This window comes from Notothenia coriiceps, unplaced genomic scaffold (genome assembly GCF_000735185.1).
Source record: "Notothenia coriiceps isolate Sejong01 unplaced genomic scaffold, NC01 NC01_scaffold00016826, whole genome shotgun sequence".
NCBI lineage: Eukaryota > Metazoa > Chordata > Actinopteri > Perciformes > Nototheniidae > Notothenia > Notothenia coriiceps.
In genome coordinates this window covers 68815-86531 of record NW_011349527.1, presented here as the reverse complement: position 1 = coordinate 86531, position 17717 = coordinate 68815, and the positions used below count along the sequence as shown (strand labels likewise).

The window sequence follows — 17717 nt, the reverse complement described above, 5'->3', positions numbered from 1 at the left end:
TTTTAGACTTGAGTTTTTTTAATTGTGTTAAGTCTGCTTTTCTAATGCATTTGCTAAAAATCAAAAGGTTAGGCTTTGGTAAAGGTCATCTCTCTCCAACTGTGGAGTAAGACTTCATGAGCCACTGGTGGTGATGTTGGGCATGTCATTATGTAGATGTGTGAATCCATTTCTAAATTGATATACAATTTGAATTGCAGATTGGGTGGTGTTAAGATGAGAGAAGTTCTTACCTAAGTCATTGTCCAGCTCTTCTGTGTGGACCCCTTCTGCTCGGAGGGACGGACAGACCAGCAGCACAGAAGGGTTGTTAAATGAAAAGAGAAGGGGGGGGGGGGGGGGTGCACATCTGTGAGTCATTCAAATACATCTGAGAGATAATCACAGCCAGAGCCTCAAAATGGATCTGTGTGTGAACGTTTGCATTTTGAGGGGAAATAAACATGATCTCATTGTTAACAAATAGTTGTTTCTGTTTGCATGCATGTTTTTGTGGCTTAAAGCATCTGTGTTAAATATCTCTGAGCAAGGAGGGCATTACGGATTGGAGCTACATGATGTGGATGATGCATTTCATTCCTATGAAGCTGTGGGGCATCTTGCTCTGACGAACAGCTGAAAGAAGGAGCAGAGCAGTGACACCCAATGACTGCTCGCCATCTTCTGTGACCCAACACTGACACCTAAAGGCTGCTGGGGGAACTACTGCGCTGCTGTAAACATCTGTCACAGCATTGTGAAATAGGACAATAAGGTTGTTTTCTAACCCATGTTTATGTTAGAATCTACTAAAAAAACATAGTTGACTGGACATATGTGTAAATAGAAGTTTCTTTCTTTAATCATGAATGTAAATATGTTTTTCTCGAAATGTCCCTTAATAATAAAACAACAGAATGAGAGAAACCTATATATTTGACATCTGACAGAACTAAATTAGAAGAAAAGTGTATAAATCAAGGAATGCCTTAAGGCCCGTTTAAGTGTAATGCATAAGCAGAGGATTTTACATACACATATCAAATGGTATAGGGAAATAAGGCTCAAACATGAACGTACCATCGTCTTCACATTCTTCCAGGGGTTTCTGAGGCTTGTCCATGCACCGAGGGTCTATCCAGGAGGTGGTCTTTGTATTGTGGCTAAACAGAGAAAACACACACAAATACAATTACCTTATGGGGATAGAAATAATGAAAAAACGCTATACTTTTACATTTGGTATGTAGCAAGGCAGATGTCTTAGAAGTTGACAAGATTTAATATTATAGTGAACTGAGGGGCAGGACTATTTAGTCAAGTTATACATATCAAGAGATGTTGAAATGAGGAATCAGATCTGTTATTGATACATTGGTTCCTTCATAACTATTTGGTTCACAGCACAACAGATCTAGCATGGTCTGTTTGAGGAACAGCTCTTCCACTCTAATGACAGACAGACGCTTTTTGAAGGACAGAAGCTGCTGAGCGAAAGGCACAAAATGATTCCATTATAAAAGGCTCTCACAAGGTCACCCCACTTATTACAGAAGTAACTCATGTAGTGAGTATTTTTTAAAGCATTAGGATCTGGGTTGAATTCAATCCCTTAAAGTCTTAAATTGCAGACTTTATTTCCCATGCTCTTACTCCACTATATTCCTAGATTTAGTGGCTGCATATGCTGAAGAAATGAATAGCATGTTGATTTATGCTCCATTATGTTGTTTGTGATGGATATAAAGCTTTCAAATAGTATCCAAAGCATTATCATTTAAAGACCGAGTTATTGCATGAAAGCCTGAGGAATGTGTTTAACGACTTGATGTTGGATAGCAAAGTGGAACTCTGGTAGTTTATGTCTGAACTTTCTGATCTGCAGAACCATTTGTTTTTTATTGAAAATGTTTACGTATTGGCTTTATATGTATAAACCGAAACAGACTATATTATGTATCCCAGTTTCCCCATTTTAGAATGCAATAAGTCAAACGTTTTAGAACAATTGAATAAAATAAAATATACAATATGTATACAAACATAAGAAAGCAAAGTTAGAGTGTGCAATAAAAAAGATAAGGTAATTCAAATAAGAGTTTTATTTAAACATAGGAAGTTGTAGTTAAAATGTGCAAATTGTACTATAAAATAGTGCATTTACACTGCAATATATAAAGACATTAATGCTCAATTGCACAGTGTATGTACATATGCATGCAAAACTAAATGTTACGTCGTCTCTTTGGTACTTTCAGGAAGTGAAGCCGTGATCAGAGCCACGCTGCGTTACGAGTGTGAACTCACTCTATATAGTAGACCTCTCCGTTCTCGGTGTAGGCCATCTCCCAGTTGTCAGGCAGAGTCCCCAGAGGGTCCTCCGGGGGAGGATGGCTCAGGTTAGAGTTGGAATGCTGAGTGCTCTCCGTGGTGGCCGATGGTGAGGGGGTTCTCCCAACGTAGGGCGGGTCACTCCGGGGGGCGTAGGGGCGCACTGAGTGAGGAATCTCGTCTAATTCACTAGAATCTCCTAAAAGGCCAGGGAAGCACATGGATTGGTGTTAAGAGCAAAAAAAAACACTTTCAGGATCAGAAAGTAGCAGTGGGAACAACTCAATGCAACAAGAGGAGTCTTAGAAACTAAATCTAACACATAATGTCTTTCTAAACTTTGCCCTGTGTGAGATAATTGATATTTCTAAAGAGCACAGGTTTTAGAAAGTTACGCTAACATGACAGACTGTAACACATTTTAAAACAACATGTTTGGAAAAGAAGGAAAGAAAAAGTTGGAACAAATGTTTACCTGTCATTGTTTTCTTTCATGTTCAATGAAATGACATATGTCCTATTTACCTAAGCAGTCCAAATGTATATGAGTATCCTTTTGAAGATTTGTTAGAAAAGCTATATCTTCCCACAAGTGTTGGCCCAAGGAAATTCCAAAGCTTTCACTGCTAGTTTTTGACTGAAATCCCACTATTGTGTTACACTTCCCACAGCAATAGAGACATTAACTTCAGTTAAAGACTGCTGAGTGGGCAGTTAACACCTAAAAGCATGGCCTGTGAAGTGCTATCACCTAGTTTCCCGTTATCTCATCTTCACACTTGACTGGTTGGCACCCTCAGAGCTCGCACAATCACAGACGGTGAATAAACAACTTTAGGTCCCATCTTCTCAAAAACACATGGCAGAGACAGCTTTAGGGCTGAGTTACCCTCCTTAAAATGCCTACTGACCGACTAACACACAAGAGGAGATAATAAGATATCATTCAAATTCAATGCTAACAGAAAACAGCGTTGATTTCAGCATCATGCTTTCAAACATTTTGAATCATGGAATAACATCTCTTACTCTAACATACTAGACTAAGAATAAATGCATCCATGGAGGCGGCTCAGCCTTCTGGCCTCCACTTCTTGCAGCCAGAGGGCACTATTTTACACTTTTGGATGCATGGATACAGGCAGATGTAGTCAAACCCAGAGACCACTTACTCACCAATGAAAGAAGCTCTTGTATGCTGTAGCCCCTCACCACTTTAAAGCTCTCTCTTTCTCTCTCGGCCGCTCCTTCTCCACTCTCGTTGTCCTCTTTCTCCTACTTCTTCATTTTTCTGAGCTTATCCTCCTCAACAAAACACAGTCCTGCCTTCCTTCCCTTCCCTCTCTGTGTCCAATCCTTTTTCAGACCTGCCCACATGTCCCCCTCCCCAGCCACTCCCTCCTTCCTTTTAATTTCCTGCTACCTTGTCTCTACTTACATCCCCTCCCACTTTATCCGTCGCAACTATACTGTTGTTTTTTCTTCTTCCTAGCGGAGCTGCAGAGAGCAGGATCACCTTCTAGTGTTATACTCCCAAATAAACAGAACACAGCATGTTCTCAGGGTGCTTCTGAAGACAGCTCTGCAAGCAGCCGCCTGTGTACTCTGACTGCAGGTCTGCTTGTTAAAAAGGTGTCCACACCGGCTACAGAAGCTTGTGAGTCATTATGTAAGTTCTGCAAAGCATGGAGTAATACAGCTAGTAGAAGAATATGATAATAAACCCAGAATAAGCGGAAAGCAACTGATGGGTACAAGCAACATTTTTGAGAAGGTTGAAAAAACAGAGAAAGGGAATCCAGCTAGCCTGTAGTGTTTGCCAAACGTGGCACTTCATATTGGCTGTTGCCTTTGTGAGGATGCCAAATGTAATTTAGTTTGGAGAATAGCCTCAGCCTTGAGGCCTGTTCCGGTTTGGTGTTTTGTATTCAAATAAATGAAAATCATACATAATCCATTGGAGACTGACTACTATTGACACCTGGGTCCAGAATGTGTTTCAAATGTTCCTTGAGTGACCGTTTGTTGTTGGACCTCAGTTTCTGTACTCACTGTGTGAAACTGCTCAACAGAGAAACAACACATCTGTGCTCAGCCAAGCAGCCAGAGAGAGGAAGTGTTCAGCCCAGAGTACAGACTTCAAATCAACTGTGTTTGTGAGGTTTAGCATTCACATTGCATTTCACTCCTGTGTGATCAATCTCTGTCTATCTTTTAATTCGTTTTGGTAGTGAAGGCTTGCTCTGATTATTGATTTACCTATAAAAGATGTTCACAGTAATGAGTTGTTTAGTTTAAAGGTGACCTATCATGCAAAATGCACCTTTGTACGTCTTTGATACATGAACATGTGTCCCCGGTGTTCCAGGGAACTCACCAAGTGTCAGAAAACACAACCCTCTCTATTTTCCTCCATACCCAAATCTCTTAAAAAGGGGCTGCAACGGATCTGATACAGATTGATCCAGATTTGAACACTTCTATGACGTCACAGAAGTGGCGCTACGGCTATTGGGCCAACTCCACCAATCAGGAGGAGACAGCCACGGACATTGCCGTTCCAAAGCGCTGGATACACTGTAGTACATATGCCAGGCCTGTAGATGGTGCTGTTCTCACAGAATCAGCCCATGCAAAGACAGTGTTAAATTGAGCGAAATGAGGAATGGCTAAAATGCATGATCGGTTTGGTATTTTGAAAAATAAAAAGTATAAATATGCCTTATATAGGTATGGTCCTACACTATATTATTCAAATATAGCATGATAGGTCCACTTTAAATTGAGGATAAATGTCCATCTCAGTAGTCTCCCTTGTTTCGTCTTACCAACTTTATAAAATACCTAATGGTATTTATGTAAAGGGAGATTCAAGATATTCAGTATAGCACCTGTATAAAGTCTGGGAACTGAGAGAAATACATTTATAAAGAAAAAAGGGGGCTGAGATTCTGACATGAGTCCCTACCACGGGTCAAGTTTGAAAACACTGGATCCCACATTTCCCACACTGCAACTTGATGATTCATATATTGGAGTCATACCTGATGTGCCTCTTTAGTATTCAAAATAAAAAAAGAAACAACCAAGATTCCACTTTCTACTATCATGACTTTACATCATGTTGAACCACCATGCCTGGTCTCTTCATTTCACCTCTGACATTCTCAACTACACAATGTCTAAATGTAATGATTCTTGACACTCAAGCATTAGCTGGAACTGATAAGACATGCAGTCCTGTGATCATCTATCCACAAACTATCCCTTCTCCTCTTGTCCCCCGTCCTCCTGCCCCGGTACGTACCTGTAAAGCTGCTGTTCATGTCCGGGAGGTCCTCGTCTTCCTCCTGCTGCTGCTCTCCAGGCCCTATTCCAGCATTTTGCATGTCATTGTAGGACTTGGAGCGTCGGGGAGTGGAGTGCTCAGAGCCCGGCAGGCTACCGCTGAGCCCGTCTGGCAGTGGGGCATCACCGCCGCTACCGCTACTGCTAATCACTTTCCCACCGGGGGGCTGCACCGGTGGCTTGGGCGTCCCATAATAGTTACCTAGGCAACGAGAGAAGGAGGAATGGATTAAAAAAGACGGGGGTGGGGAGGGGTTTTTGAGTCCGATGGGTCAAAGAGTTGTGTGTGTTGGAGGGGGAGAGAACAGGTTTGTGTGAGGAACATTTGAATATCTGAAGCAAAGCTAAATATGTTTCTTGTTTGACCGAGGTAAAGTTTAAACTACTTTGTTTTAACTTATCACAAACTAATAATGTTTTACGCAACAACACTTCCCACATGATTTTTCCTCCCTTATAACCAATGAAAGTGGATATTGTACGATTCAGAGTTGATTTATATTCGGTTACCAAGAACAGTAGTAGTTTTCCTGAAAGTATTTAAGTTGGCATTGAGTAAAGCAGTTGTCAGACAGATTGTCCTTCAGTGCCTGTACCACATTTCAAACTGACAGTTTCAAAGGCGAGAGAACAAAACATGCAGAACTGTTTTATTTTCTATTATTGAGTCATTCTCATCCAAAGTTAGAACAGAGAGGCCTCAGCAGACTGTACCATCTGAGAATCAGAATATAAAGACAAATATAAAGCCTTCATCTTAACAGCATTAGCATCCAAAAGATAAAGGCAGGAGAAAAAAATAACATACCTGGATGACGTACTGGGAAATAGACATTTTGGCATGTCATTACAGGAAAAGCACAGGGGTAATTGATAACAATAACAACAACAGCCATTTTAGCCATGAAAAAGGTTTATAAGCACATTTTAAAACAGGTTTGTAATGATAAAACCTGTTTAAATATTTAGCATGTGCCTAAAGTGCCATCGAAATGGTATTGGTGTAATTCTGGACCCAAAAATAAGTTATTTTTTTAATGTTGAAAACGTACATTTAGGCTTGTATATATTTATTTCATAGTTTAACGTTTATAGTCTATAAGGTAAAACAAGATCATGACAAAGGTTGTCGATCATTTCAGTCACAACCTAATATAAACCAAAGTGACATTTTGTGTCACCAAAACATATATTAATCTTACAAACTAAATTAAATGAGTAATAATTTAAATATCCCCAATGTTTTACCGGACAATAAACAGCCAAAAACCTGGAGCCAAAGCTGCAGAAAAATTCCAGAATTGCGTCTTTTTTAAATACTTTAAAGTGACGGAAAGATAATGTGAAAGCTTCTGATTTTCTCCATATGGTCCTCAGCGGGAGTGAGTGAGCTAGCTGCCAGTCAGGAAGTCACTGGGCTTGTTTGCCTCTCTTGCCTTCAGAGGGAAATCCATTGTTATGGAACAGTGAGCAAGCAAAATGGACACAGCAGACACTTAATTAAACATTATCTGACTGAATGGCGGGGGGGACATGGTCGTGTTGTTGTTTACAGTCCTCTCAATGATGACTTTGGTTTATCAGCAAAGTGTTGTTTGCTGAGTGTGACGCATGCTGTGTTTCCAATGTGTCATGATCACTGAACTTATTACTTTTCTTTACTTTATTGTCTACGGCAGGTTTTCAAAACTTCTTCACTTCCTCATCAAATTTGCTTTTGGTGTTTTTTTTTCCCACCTTTCATCCCACTGTGTGATAACCTGTAGCATCATTCTGAACAAATGCTTTATCGGTGTTAACTTGTTAGAAACTAAATCATAAGTTTGCTTTGATTTGAATGTCTAATTTTCAGAGACAGTTTACAGTGGCATCAGGAACAAACTCCTTAAATCAATTAAAATGTTTTTATTCCTGGAAAGTTCCTGGCTAGTAGAAAGGGTGAGCATTGCTCTTGGAAAATATTTTGAAACTAGACATCTAACACATGAAAAATGTATCCACCAACACATGCGCATTATTTTAGTTGTGGCAGCTAGAAAGGAGAACCTACTTGAAAAGTGTGTACATTTGTGATGTGCGTTCGATTACAGTGTCGCAAGGCAACTGCAAATCACTCATTACGACCCCAAAGACCCTAGACCTGATGTGAAAGGTGTGTCTATGCTGACCTAGAACAAATCAACCAAACACTAACACTGCCAAATGCCCAGCAGATCTATATCACACCCGCCATTTTAATATTTTGTTAATATACATCTGCTATTTTCCTTACGTGAAACGCAAAGTGTACCAAGATGTTGACGGCAACCCTTTCAACTTTCAAACCAACTTTTTCTTGTCTGCTTTAGTGTTTTCCAATATGTCTACGATTTGCTTTCAACAACCGCTCCAGATACTGTAGCAGGTTAAACATGTTGCTGAAAGCTCTCTGACCTACATATACACTGAACAGAGTGATAGCAATAGCGGTGCATACCAAACAAGCAGGATAATTTGAACTTTTCAATTTGAGAAAAGCATGTCCTCCTAAAGCATTGCCCTATGATGTAGTGTTTGTTCAGCAATGGATTTTATCCAATGTGATTGTTAAATGTCAACTCGAACAAAATCTAGTAAAAATGTGCTTTTTGACTCAAAGGGACTGACATCAAAACTTGACAGTAGCGGAAGCGGAGGCCATGATTTGAGCGCCGGCGCGAGGCAGAGGGAAGTCACTGTGCCTCCTGCTGTGCCGGCAGCTGCACCTGTCCAGCAGCCGGACACAACAGGCACACGTTCTGACAATGTAACATGGAGAGGCTGAGTTTAAACCCTGGCTGAAAGTACAGAGGGACGTGGCTATTTTCTGCCATGCAAGCTGGCTTACCCGTCTAACATCATGACATTAGATACTTTAATCATGTTCACTGATTGACGCACAAAGAACAGGAGTAATAGTTGCGTCATTGAACTCCTACTTGTGTTAAACACAGCGAGTGTTTAATGACGACGGTGCCAAGTCGTGAGCGTCTTGTCATTAGTCATGGCAAAAAAGGTCAGTGAACAGCATAACTAAGTCATAGTTTTTGTTAACAAAGTTAGCATTGACTCCTACGTTCAGCTACTAAAAGAGTGGATTTACGTCATTGACAGATTATGTTGGTTTGAATGGAATAACGTAACAGAGTGATAAAACATTAATCCACTGATGTTTGCTGTTGACTTTCTAGATATTGGAAACCTATAAAAACGATTGACCCCCTACACGGTTGTCATACTCTGACATTGCATACAATACACCCAGGCAAGTGTGTGATATATTTTAACTCACCATCATATGTTCCAATCTCCAAAAGGGTCCCACTCTTCTCCAACTCCAGGAAATCCTCTACTGAGAGGAAGTTGTAGTCCACGCCAGGAACTTCTGCGTCACGTGGGCCGCGGGTTGTACCTGAACAACAAATCAGAGACAGGGTCGAAGTTAGCCAAATAGAATGAATATCCAGCAATACGGAGGAGGGTGACAGTTGGAGCGGGCGTGTACAAATTCACTGAAGCACAGCTTTTATCTTAGAAGTCACTCCCTTTTCCTGACACATATTTATTTCAATACATCATCGGAAAACTGGTTTAGCAGCCATTTATCCTTACACATACAACATTTCAGGGATATTGTATTTCAAATGCTATATAAATGAGCAATTGTAATAGTGATAAAAGTAACGTTAGTGTTTGCTATGATTGTCCTTCACACTGGGGGAAGAGTGTGAGATATCGTAGTAGCAAGTGGGATCCTGCCATATGTGATGGAAAAAAGGGAGTGACTGTGTGTGTGTGTGTGTGTGTGTGTGTGTGTGTGTGTGTGTGTGTGTGTGTGTGTGTGTGTGTTTGTGTCGTTTGGCATGTAGCCTGTGAGATCTAGCACCGTCTTAAATGACTGCTGACAGTTGGCCGGTGTTTCGTCAACGGTAAACAGCTTTACAGCTGAGACAATAGTGAGTTTACACCACTGTTTAATTAACTGACAATAGAAGTCATGATGCCTTTTTCTCTACTTCCTTTGCTCTGTTCAATCATTTAATGTTTGCCTCACCAGTGCACATTTCCAAACTATTGTCTGACAGGGGCTGCACAATATATATATATATATGTATTTTATTTATTTTGTTATCATACTTGCAATGCCAACTTGCACACATCGCACATACAGAGAGGAATTGTTTTAGTTAGTTGAAAGGAAGTCTCACTAGGAACTGTTGATTATTTTGTTTTCATTTCAGTGTTCAAATGTTTTTTTTTTTTATTGATTACATTACATGTCATTTGTTAGACGCTTTTATCCAAAGCGATTTACATTAATTCAGTACTGTGGACAATCCCCACCGGAGCAATATGCTGACTGCAGTGGGACTCAAACTTCCTACCCCCTCATTTGAAGTCCAGCACACTATCCACTGAGCCACAGCCTCCCATTGATGTTGGAATTTGTTGTTTTTTAATGAAAGCAACAGTAAGACAAAACCAATTGTACATACATAGCATAATTCATTGTTATAATAGGACTATCACGATATTTAACAATGTTATAGCATATTTTCCTCATATTGTGCAGCCTTTTTGTGTCCCACTACAAAAAGAAAATAATTCAGTTGTTGGCTTGAAAAATGCAATAAATGCAAGCGTCAACGGCTCATGGCAAATAATCTTTCTCATCTTATTCTGACAGACATGTGTTTCCCGACATCAGAGGGCTTTCCCTTCTTTGCCTTCCCTCTCCTGATTTATCCATCTTATCTCCCAATCACTCCGTCTCCTGTGGGTTGGTAGGCAATAAGCTGGTAAAAATAGATGTGTGGGGATAAGGGGGAGAGGCTCCTACTGCAGCCACGCTCAGTGACACCAGTAATAAATCACACATGTGTAGGTCCTTACTCTATGCAAGCAGAAAAGAACATGTAGAAACAAACACACAGAAACACAGAATCTCTCACACAAAATAGTCTCCAGTTCAATGGATCAGACCAATCCTCCAACTTTTACAATCACACACTTCTTTTATGGTATCTCTGCTAAAAGCTACTGAACGCGGATAAAGAAAATGTCATTTCTTCCTGTTCATCACTAGCATTCAAACTTTACTTCCACTCTTTGTGAGCAGACACTCATTCAGTGGGAGGACATTGACCTATAGTCAATCAGATCCTACCCTGAAGTCTTTCAAACAAATGGTGCGCTCATTCCCAGGCACCGAGCCTTTTACAGAACGTCAACCTTGGAGAGTCCTCAGCCGACAGTCAGTTTGCTTCCCACACAAAAGTGGCCATTGATTGGACTCCAATTAGACACTGCTGCTCTTAGAAAGCCAAACAGGAAGTGGAATTGTGACCTGTGTTTCAAAAAGCGATGGAAAAGCATTGGCTCATACCCAGGTGTGAGAAACGGTCATCGCTATAGGCCTCATTAATTCAATACCAAGCCAAAACAAAAGCTCCATTGACCGAGCTGTGAGATAGAAATAAAAGCAGGTTGGGACTTGTGCAAAGACACTTCTGCCTACAGTTGGGATTGCAGCAACACCACTACTAAAATGCAGAGGAAGACATAGAAGGAGTGAGACTTCCAAAGCTAAGTGCTAGCATAATCCAGCTACCGGCACACACAATGAAAAGCCTTGAAGATTTGCTGTGAGGGTGTTCGTCTAAAGCTGGCTGGCTCACGGCTTAACGGCTTCAACATCTTCACCAGCTGAGATTGGTGGGTGGGCGTAGTGTGATAAAAAAAATCATCATTAGCAATTCAGGAGGATGATCATGGAAACGAGAGTTGCTAGTGGTACTGTGAGCAGGGAGCTTAGAGTCACCACTGCTGCAGCAAAATACATTCACACGCCCAAAAACAAACAGCACATGTACCACCAGCCTGTTACTGTATAAGACACAAGAATACATGCACCATGACTGTATGTTCTTTTAAAAAAAAAAAGAGCAACAAAGGAAATAAGTAATTTCTGTGTCTTCATGCATCGTGCCACTGGGTCTCTGCTGTTGCCAGGGACAACAGAGGAAGGATAGAGAGAGCGAGAGGGATGTGGGGAAGCTATGAGGGGAAGTGTTTCCTCCAGTGATGAAGCAGTCCTTTACATGGTCTCCTCTGGCTTCACAACACCCTTTTCAATTCCATGACAGAAATATGAAGCACCAGAGAGGCATGACTCGCAGGCCTGGTCCGTACGAGGAAGCATAAAGAATGCATGCACGGGAAAAATGAGAGTGGGAAAAGGCTTCAAGAGCGGAGGGGGTGAGAAAAACATGATCAGAATTTCACGGACTGCATTACTCTTGACAGTGGTCTAAATAAGTTAGTATTCTGATCAATCTGTTTATAAAGCTTGCTTTCAGGGCTGAGCATTAAAGCCATTGCTTATTAAGCAGCGACTTCATTGTTTACTGTGAGTTTACATTAAGAGTTCAACCTTAAATCACATCTTTCTTTTGTGTTGCCATAGTAGTATATTCTTTAGGCAAATCATCTACAAACTCTGTTAGACCTGATTTACACGCAAACGCATACGAAACGCAAACGAACCGAATACGATATCAAAAAAGTATTCTGTTGACACGAGGCCGCTCGGGAGCGCTGGAGACGCTGTAGTACATATGCCGGGCCTGTAAGTGGCGCTGTACTTCAGCCACAAAATACACCAAAAGCAGCGAAGAAGACCCCCGAGCATGGTTGGTTCTGTTTATGCCCCGCAGTGGATTTAGCAACATGTAGTTCATGTAATTCTCCATGTCCACTTCTTGCTGATGGTTGTGGTAGAGGAGCTGTAGATTTTGCACTAACATCTGTAGCATAGCTACTGACCATGCTACAGCAGTGAGCAGCAGAGCTGGGGCTATGGTTTCATCGTTATCAGGAAATGATCGTATAGGGCAGGGGTTCTCAACCTTTTTTGGGCCAGCGCCCCCCTGTCCATTATCCAGGTCTCTTACCGCCCCCCATCAAAAAAAGTAGACTTATTTTCTTCCCTGAATATTAATGTTGACTAATATTCTGTGTTATATCATTTAAAAAGCATGTCACTGAATGCCAAATAATAGATTTGATTTAACAGGGCAGTTGGAATATCATTATCATTAGTTTACCAGAGAGCAGAAAAGCCATGTGAATGTGAATAAAAATGATATTTATGAGTGTTAAACAAACTCAGACAAGAGCAGAGAATACAAACAGACTGCTACGGAACAGCAGCAATTTCACACATGTCCAGTGCAGAACAAACAGTAGGCTACAAAACTGTACATTAGGCCTACAGAACTAACAGGTCGGAAAGGTGTTGCATTTCGCCAAATTGCGGGGGGGGGAAGGTTAGTGTGAGCCCTGCGCTTGGTGGTTCTCCGCCAGTTTCTTCACTGCGGGTTGCAGAGAACNCAAACCATGAAAGGGGGCACCGTCAGTAGCACATGCGAGGATTTGTTGTTGATCGCGATTGACTTCTCCTGCTAGATAAGCATCCAGTGCATTTAAAAATGGTCTGGCCCTTGGTGTCTGTGACCAGATAATTTTGGAAAATAAGAAGATTCCTCAGCCATCATCCTGACTGTTGGAGGTGCTATAGCGGACGATAGCCATTAAACAAACATTGTTGTCAGGAATGGTTGTCTCATCGCAGCCTGAAGGCGAAGAATGAGTGTTCCCGCCAGGGAGTGCCACACAGCCTGCTCCTCTGTATCCAGCGCACTCCCAATATCATCCAATCCTGCCGCGTGCTACGGTGTCATTAGGTACGAGTGGGATGATTTCAGCACTGTGATGGGTACGCTACCATCCACCTTGACGCATATGAACCTCTTTGATGGCCATGTGAGTACCAACTTCTCTCCGATTGTGAACGGCTGGCCCACATTTGGCCATCAGCAAGGAGAGGTTATATGACGCTATTAGCCCGCTGTCAGTCTGGGTGGTCTTCCTAGCGAAGAGACTGCTGCTGAATGCGTGCCTCCTACCCATGTTTTCTCTTTTGAGGGCCTGGAAGAACGGCCGCGCTCCCTTATCGGCCCTGTATCCGGGTGGATCTCTTGTAAAGGTGCCTCCTTTTAAACGGTGAGGGATTTCATTCCCTCATTGGAAAATTCTCAAGTTTGCGAATACATGTCTTCGCGCAAAGTAAACACATTGGGAGTCTGTGCATTGGGTTAGCAGAAGACGGTATGAAGCCATAGCTAAGACTATTCAATAGAGTACTGTCTGCATTTTATCTTTTCGCGGGGCCATTTTGCTGATCCGTGATATGATTTTTGTTGGATTTATGATGCTAATATTTAGGGGTGGGGGGTAGTGTCCACGATATGGGGCGGCAAACGGCTAGAAGGGCTAGCTGGTGACATGACAAGACATCGTGCGGGAGCGGACCGGGGAAGTCGTTGTAATTTTGAACAAACAGAGCTCTGTGTGGAGCAGCCTGGCTAGCCAGCTCTTCCATGTCGTAGCAGACATAGAAACGGGTATTATTTTCATAAACTGACCACTTAGTTTGAATCTGTTAGTGGAATTTGTCATATCAAAACATATCAAAATGTAACAAAGTGACACAGATTATTAACAGTCGCGATCCCAAAATTACAACGACTTTCGGTCCGCTCCCGGCTCCTTTTTGTAGGGTACGTTCGTAAATGCGCTCAGAGCGCTCCGAGCGTCCCCGTTCCACAGTCCAGAGCGCTGCGCTCTGAGCGCTCACAGCTGGGTGCTCTGGCGGAACAGACGGGTTGTCCGAGCGGACTGACCGTTCGTGCATTTGCGAACGTACCCGTAATAACACTGCTGACAGCTGACCAATCGCAAGCAGAGTTGTGGTTTCCTATAGCAACAAAAGATGCTGACAGCTGCTTTTTGTACAGGAAAAGACGCTGTGGCCAGCGTTTTTCATGACAAAAAGACATTATGCGTGAACGCCCCCCAAGAACACCTCAACGCCCCCCTTACAAAAATATTGCTTCCAGCGCCCCCCGATGTTCTCTGAACGCCCCCTGGGGGGCGGTACCGCCCCCGTTGAGAACCAGTGGTATAGGGTGTACACACGGAGCCGTTTGGAGTGTTCCGTTTGCAGATATATCCACCTTGCCTACCAGTTATCGTATGCGGGGTCCGTTTCAGCGTTTCCGTTACGCCCTTGTGTGAACGAACGGGCTATACGAAAGAGAAAAGTACAGGTATTTATTGTAAGGCTTAATGTTTTACTACATCGTAATATATTTTGCAGGTGTTCATGTTATTTCGTCCGCCCCTTATGCGGCACAGAAACATATTCAAAGCTTAACTTTTCTGTGAATTTTAACCAGCCAGCCAATTAGTCTATAGCATTATTTGATTCTCTTTAGATGTCTAACAGACAGTTGGGAGGCAGGGTGCAAAACTTTACTGCCAAATTAAATTAAGCATATTGTAAAGATGTCAGGACTGTAGCATACTAATCAGGCATATTTTAACACTTAAGATTTAAATCTGCAGTGAAACAGCAGCCTTTAATTAAGAGTACAGGCTAAAGGCCAGAATTCTGTTGGGCTGAGCCCTCGAAACAGCAGATACACATATCTGTTTGTGGGAAAAAGCAAGACCGAGACACAGTGATATGTAAAATATGAATTCTTATTGGGTGAGGGCTAGGTAAAAGAATGTATAGCCTGTTAAAATGTCCAAAGATAAAGTTAAACTGCTTTTTAATGGGATTTCAGTATAGTTTTCTGTTTCTAGTTTTCTTAATGTAAATAATAATTGTCTGTCCCCCTGCCTATATTTATGTATATTCCTTTCCTTCACACAGATGAGGGCGCAGTGCGGAGCCACCTCTCCCCTCTGGCATTCAGCAGCGGGTTGACTCCGACACTATTAACAGTCCCAGAGGGGTGACATGGCTCGTGTGTTTGTGTGGATGGCAAACATGCTTTGGCTTGTAATGGTACAAAAAGGGTTAGGAAGAAAACACCTCATGTTATAATCAACAGCTGTTCCACCCACTGTCATGCAGCACACACACACTCAATGAAGAAGAGGTGCGTGGCCACCAAATGGCACGGTCTGGGGCTAAACAGGGGCTGTGGGTGGAGGGTAATCACCTAATGGAGCTTCACACACACACACACACACACACACACACACACACACACACACACACACACACACACACACACACACACACACACACACACACACACACACACACACACACACACACACACACACACACACTCCTGTCTATGCTGTGAACCACCTATGGTGATCAGATTAGCAACCCACAATGAGATTTAGGGCTCAGCACCTCTGCACTGTATCTACAGTTACACAAGCCCTGATGACTATAAGAAGGGATACCAGTTTAGCCATACCACAAAAACAAAATCAGTGTTACCACTTCTACCTTTATAATAATTATTGTTTTACTTTTATTCTGAATGTCACCATCATTTATGTTATTTCCTCTTTTTTCTCTTAATGTTCCTCATTGTTTGGTCAGACAGTTAGATAATCAATTATTAATACGCTAACATAGACACTCGGGGAGTAGGACATGTTTTGAATGGCTCTCCAGAAACACATTAAGTGTAAAGAGAAAACATTAAGTGTAAAGGCACCGTTGTGACGAAAAGGGAGCTGAGCCAGAAGGCAAAGCTCTCTGTCTACCGCGCCATTTTCGTTCCTACCCTCACCTATGGTCATGAAGGATGGGTCATGACCGAAAGAACGAGATCGCGGGTACAAGCGGCCGAGATGGGTTTTCTCCGCAGGGTGGCTGGTGTCTCCCTTAGGGATAAGGTGAGAAGTTCGGTCATCAGGGAGGGACTCGGAGTTGAGCCGCTCCTCCTTCGCGTCGAAAGGAGCCAGTTGAGGTGGTTCGGGCACCTAGTTAGGATGCCACCTGGGCGCCTCCCTAGGGAGGTGTTCCAGGCACGTCCAGCTGGGAAGAGACCAAGGGGTAGACCTAGAACCAGATGGAGGGATTATATCTCTTCGCTGGCCTGGGAGCGCCTTGGGATCCCCCAGTCAGAGCTGGTTGATGTGGCCAGGGAAAAGAAAGTTTGGGGCTCTCTGCTGGAACTGCTACCTCCGCGACCCGACCACGGATAAGCGGGAGAAGATGGATGGATGGATGGATGGCACTTTCAGACAAAGCACCTTAGAAAAACACAACGACTGCATTGTTGTGTTGCAACAGGGTAGGGCTGGGTGATATGGGGAAAATTAAGCATTTTTAGCCAAATACCTCAATATTGAAATTGGGTCAAAAAAGGTATACCAATACTGCTTTCACAAATACTTACGCAATGAGATTTTTCATAAATAATAAACGGATATGTGGGTATTATGAAAGTGGATAACTCTAAGATTTTCTGATATTTTTACCGAAAATTACACAACACCACTGTGCAACCTTTAAAGCTATCAAGAGACAACACCATACTACGATTTCGATCTCACATTACAATATCGATATATTGGTCGTCGCCACCTCAGAGTAAGGACACCAGATAACATGAGGCACGAAGTTCAGTTTAAAGGCTCATTCAAATGTAAGACATGGTTCACTGCGATAAACTCTTTTCAGGCAGCAAAAGCTGGATTTGCCCAATTTAGAAAGATTATCAACAAGCATTTTCTCCTCTGGCTCAACGCTTGCAAAGCTAAATTAGCCCAATGATATAAGTATACCCTTTAAGGATGTTTGTAATATGTGGTGTTCCACAGGTGTTTTTTTTCTGAACCTGACTACAACCATTTCAGGCCTAAAGACTCAACAGGGGTAGGGTCCAGAAAACGACTGCCTAACCCTAACCTATTCAAAATGAACTCGACAGTCAACATTTCCAATACCAACATGCCAATCCCATTGCTATTCATGGTGTTATTAGCCCTATCAGAAGTCGTGGAAGGGATATCTACAGTAGAGGGCATTAATAATAACGTGTCTCGTAAGGGGGTTAAAACGAAATAGATGACAGTTGACTTTAACAAGGGCCATCCTGATAAAGCCCCACTCCGGGGACCTTACTAAGGATTTGACCTGGATTTATTCATCCCATACTCCC

General features: G+C 42.3%; 1 protein-coding gene across 1 annotated transcript in view; it reads right to left on the bottom strand.

Annotated features, from left to right (window-relative positions):
• Positions 1-14431, bottom strand: part of LOC104949857 (membrane-associated guanylate kinase, WW and PDZ domain-containing protein 1-like) — a gene marked incomplete at its 3' end in the record, with an annotated part of 79446 nt that extends 65015 nt beyond the window's left edge. Inside the window, exons 1-7 of the mRNA XM_010776291.1 lie at positions 14302-14431; positions 13470-13730; positions 8969-9088; positions 5618-5860; positions 2287-2509; positions 1060-1142; positions 234-269 (exon numbers count right to left, since the gene is read on the bottom strand). Of these exons, the coding sequence (XP_010774593.1) occupies positions 234-269; positions 1060-1142; positions 2287-2509; positions 5618-5860; positions 8969-9088; positions 13470-13730; positions 14302-14431 (1096 nt within the window). The remainder of the gene's footprint in view (positions 1-233; positions 270-1059; positions 1143-2286; positions 2510-5617; positions 5861-8968; positions 9089-13469; positions 13731-14301) is intronic.
• Positions 14432-17717: the final 3286 nt, after the last annotated feature.